At 32.5% G+C, this 4,464-nt stretch overlaps 1 protein-coding gene across 1 annotated transcript; it reads left to right on the top strand.

Moving 5' to 3' along the window:
- Positions 1–378: 378 nt before the first annotated feature.
- On the top strand, positions 379–4,245 carry LOC21389170 (glutathione S-transferase L3). The gene is made up of 10 exons (XM_024173058.1): positions 379–600; positions 722–799; positions 920–980; positions 1,778–1,864; positions 1,959–2,057; positions 2,317–2,419; positions 2,508–2,584; positions 2,733–2,840; positions 3,938–4,018; positions 4,111–4,245. The coding sequence occupies exons 1-10, from the start codon at positions 590–592 to the stop codon at positions 4,120–4,122; spliced, it is 717 nt and encodes a 238-aa protein (XP_024028826.1). The 5' UTR covers positions 379–589; the 3' UTR covers positions 4,123–4,245.
- The last annotated feature ends 219 nt before the right edge of the window (positions 4,246–4,464 follow it).

The raw sequence follows: 4,464 nt of genomic DNA, 5'->3' as shown, positions 1-4,464 counted from the left end.
CTAATAATAAAAGCATGTTCATTTTATTAATTTTAATTTTATTACGGTTAAAAATTCTCATAAAAAATTACATATAATTTTTTTTTATTAAAATTAAAAATTATTATATAAAATTATATCTTAATTTAAATTAAAAAATTAAATTAACGAACTAAACGAGATTATTAAGTAAAAGGTAAATCACAATCATGTTATGATAAAACCGCCCTTACACAAGCACAAACGTCAAACTCCACTGACCAAAAAACGTAAGCACTAACGCAACACCAACTCAAAAAGTTATTAGTACAATCAGGCGACTAAGAACAGTAATCAGAATTATGTTATCATAAAACTGCCCTCACGCAATCACAAACGTCAAACCCCACAGAAGCAATCGTAAGTACTAACGCAACTCTTTTTTTCTCGAACAAGTGTCTCCCCATTTAGTGCACGTAGACTTCATTGTGTACCACATTCTTACCGCTTAAACAAAGAACCAAAAAAAAAAAAAAAAAAGAAACCTATAAATATAAGTATATAATAAGCTCACTGACAACCTTCTAAACATTACCAGTTAACAACAACAACAACAGACAAGAGTCCATCAATGGCGTCCGCGTAAGATCTCCAACCTTTCTGGAGCTCTTTCTGTATCTGGGTCTATCCCAGATTTTTTTTTTTTTTTTTTTTTGGTTCTGCTGAAATTTCCTGTCGTTTTTCCTGTTTTGGGTTTCTCCAGGAACGTGCAAGGATATGTTCTTCCTCCAATTCTGGATTCCACCTCCGACCCACCACCTCTTTTTGATGGAACTACAAGGTTTTTTTTTTTTTCATTTATTTATTTATTTTTCTGTTCAATTGATTTTTTTTATGTGTATTAATAAAACTGAGGGGTTTTTTTTTTTTTTTTTTTTTTTTTTGTTGTGTCTTTTGGAAGGTTGTACATCTCTTATTCTTGCCCATTTGTACAGCGCGTTTGGATCACTAGAAACTATAAGGTATTTCGATTGCTTTTTTCAGTACTAATTTTGTTTTTTTTGGCACTATTTGTCCTACGCTTTTTATTTTTATTATTTTATTTTTTTTGGAGAATTCTACGTAGGTACAAGAAAATAGTTATTGGTACTGCTCAGGTTTGATCGCTACGTTTTCATATGAATTTATATATATCTTTTTGATATTAATATGACCATGATGTGATCATATTTAGAAATGTGTACTATCAGACTATCAGTATTCGTCTAAAAGATTTTAATTTTAGATGGATTTTTCGGACTATCATTTTTTCCCTTCTAGAGTTAATCCCAAAAACCGATCCCTGAACTTTATATCGAATCCTATTTTGGTCATTGACTTTTATAACATCCCAAAAATTACCTGTGGCAAAGTTAGTCTTTATGTTACATCCATGTTAACATCTAAACGGAATAGATCATGTTCTGCCCTTGCGGGTAAAATGAACATTTCAATCTTTCAGGGTTGGATTAACTGATTTAAGAAGGGTAAGTGTTCATATTTGTTCTTAGTAGATTCCACACAATTTTCTCCTCTAAACATAAGTTATAAAGTTTGATAAACCCACTTCAATAATTCAACTACCCACCACGCGCAACTCGCAACTCGGGTGATCTTTTCCATCAATTTTTTAAACTGCTAGTTGATGAGAGGACTAACTTTGTCACACTAAGATAGATCGGGATCAGTTTTGGGACGTAATCTTAGTGACTAAAGTGAGATTAAGTGTAAAACTCGGGAACACTTTGTTAATTATTTGGGTCATTTTTCATCGGTGCAGGGCTTGGAAGATAAGATTAAACTAGTCCCTATAAATCTCCAAAACAGGCCTGCTTGGTACAAGGAGAAAGTGTATCCTCCGAACAAGGTGATATACATGAAAAAAATTGTGAATGAATTACTAGTCTTGGAAATTCTTTAGAGTTGTTTTCTATTTTCCACTTATCGAATAATTTCTGTAGGTGCCATCACTGGAACACGATGGAAAAGTCATTGGAGAGAGTCTCGATCTGATCAAATATGTGGATAGCAACTTCGAAGGACCTTCACTTTTCCCTAATGTAAGTGATGTAGAATTAGTTCGCACCGGTATAGTCTTGTCTTGAGATTAGTCAGTAATTCAGACATACTCAGTTCGATTCCTGCTAAAACGATCTCTAGCGTCTTTGACTAATTAGACTTAATGAACTCTCATTTGCTCAAGGGCAAAAAAAAAAAAAAAAAAAAAAATTGTCTTGACTTCTTTTTGTGCCCATGATAAACTTCTTTTATTTGAAGGAGCTCTAAATAAAGTATTGCTTGCTCTCTTGATAATTGTAGGATCCTACCAAAAAAAAGTTTGGTGAAGAGTTGCTGCTCTATGTTGACACATTCACCGGAGCAATTTACAATTCGTTTAAGTCGGACCCAGTAAAAGAAGCTGGTAAGATTCGGTTTGCTATTTTTACTTTGTTGTGGATGTCATTTTTGTTGCAAAGCTACAATAATTGAGAATCCAATACCTGCATCAGATACTCAATTTGATTACTTGGAGAATTCTCTCAAAAAATTTGATGACGGTCCATTCTTCTTGGGTCAGCTTAGTTTGGTAAGTTGATTAATGACTAGATTCTATTATGACCCTTTCGTTGCTTGAATTCTTTAGTTGGTAAAGAAATTTTGTTTTCAGGTTTATGTACAAATTCTGTGCTTAATTACACTGATTTATTGGAAAATTAAAACATCGTAATCTTCAGGTGGACATTGCCTATATTCCATTCATTGAGAGATTCCAAGCCTTCTTAGCAGACGTTTGGAAGTATGACATCGCAGCAGGCAGGCCTAAACTAGCTGCCTGGCTTGAGGTACAATATAAATCTCATTCACTTCTTCATATACCGTTTTGGAATCCATTGACCAAGCTTTATTATTGCCTTTGGTATGCACTACTTTGTTTACAATCAAAAGAACATATTCTTGGCTTGCCATTCATGAATGATGATAATTTGTTGTCAAACACCAAATTGGGATTCCAAACTTATATTACGCATATGCGGACCAAAATTTTGTTACTTGTTAGTACTGAAATTGCAAGAAAAAGGCCTCGCCGTACTTCACATTTGTATTAATTTGATAGTTCTTTTTTTTTAATAGTCACTGTCTATAAAGGTAATTTAAAGTCATTTTTAGTGTGCAATTTTGGCTTTCTCTCCCTCGTGAAGATACCGAATAGACTGGTCCTTTTTGTTTTCCACTATAAGTTTGAAAATGAACATTTAAATATCCCTCAAAAGTAAGTATATAGATCTGAAACACAAATAATGCAATTAATCCTAGTGTGGAAAAATCAGGAACTGAAGTAGCCATGAGAAGCTTCGAAGTATGGTCATAATGTAAGATAGTAAATCATTTGTAACATATCATTTTCCTCTCTTCCTTATCCGACTGATTGACATTGTTGTTTGCTGTCTTGGGGTTTGAAACCTACTTTTGCTTTGATATTCAGTTGGTTTTTTTTTTTTTTTTTTTTTTGGTATTAAATACAAATATATAGGAAGGGCTCTACTTGTTTTTTTCTTTTCATTTTTTGAGTTTGGCGATGGAGGATTTTCAACTCCATACCATAAAATTTGAGATTCTCAAGAATCTGAATAGCATTTGTTGAGTGTGATTCAAATTACTGCAAAATCATGCAAAGCTGCAAAATTACGTAAAGTGAATCCCATGAGAATGACTAGGAATGAAAAAATTGGTACAAGCAAAATCTTGTAAAGTGAATTCCGTCAGATAGACTATCTTCAGAATGAAAAAAAATTGTAATATTTATACCAGACATGAGAATCTTGTAGATTCTCATTCTTCGCAAGATGCCCGTTCTTCTGATGAAACTGGCAACAACTTTACCAAGATTTTTGATTCATTGTATTAATAATTCTGGTTAACATATAAATCCTTTGTGCAGGAGTTCAACAAGAGTGATGCTTACAAGATAACAAAAACTGATCCAAAGGAGCTGGTTGAATTCTACAAAAAGCGCTTTTTGGTATATACTATTATCTCTTCATCACCTAGATTTGTTCTTATTTCTCAACTAAATTTGTTCTTAGCTAAATATCTCTCTCTCTCTGTGTGCAGGATCAACACTAAACTTGCCCAATTACATGTCATAAATAAAGGATTACGAGTGCTTTATATAAAGTGTCTCCAATCTAAGTTTTAGTTTAGTGCTTCTGTATCTCATTTGTTTTTTTTTTTTTTTTTTTAACAATAAAATTTTTTTTTTTTTTTTTTTTTCAACAATAAATCTGTATCTGCTAAAGTTGTAGACTGTGAGTTGATAAGAATTGTGGAAGGGTATGATCAGCTTGCATGCCTTGCTTTGCGAGGCTTTTATAAATAATGCCTGAGGTTATAGTTGTGTTATTCTGAGTTTTTTTTAATTATTTTATTTTAGTTTTATTTTTATTTTCTGTTTCTGAGAAAAATTAA

Source organism: Morus notabilis, unplaced genomic scaffold, assembly GCF_000414095.1.
Source record: "Morus notabilis unplaced genomic scaffold, ASM41409v2 Scaffold1649, whole genome shotgun sequence".
Classification (NCBI taxonomy): Eukaryota; Viridiplantae; Streptophyta; class Magnoliopsida; order Rosales; family Moraceae; genus Morus; species Morus notabilis.
Note: the sequence above shows the minus strand (reverse complement) of the source record. Positions and strands in the feature narration are given on the sequence as shown.

Excerpts from the sequence above, each read along its gene's own strand:
- LOC21389170 (XM_024173058.1), top strand. Across the intron at positions 2,058-2,316 it reads GACCTTCACTTTTCCCTAAT|GATCCTACCAAAAAAAAGTT; the intron begins GTAAGTGATGTA and ends TGATAATTGTAG. Across the intron at positions 2,585-2,732 it reads TCTTGGGTCAGCTTAGTTTG|GTGGACATTGCCTATATTCC; the intron begins GTAAGTTGATTA and ends CGTAATCTTCAG.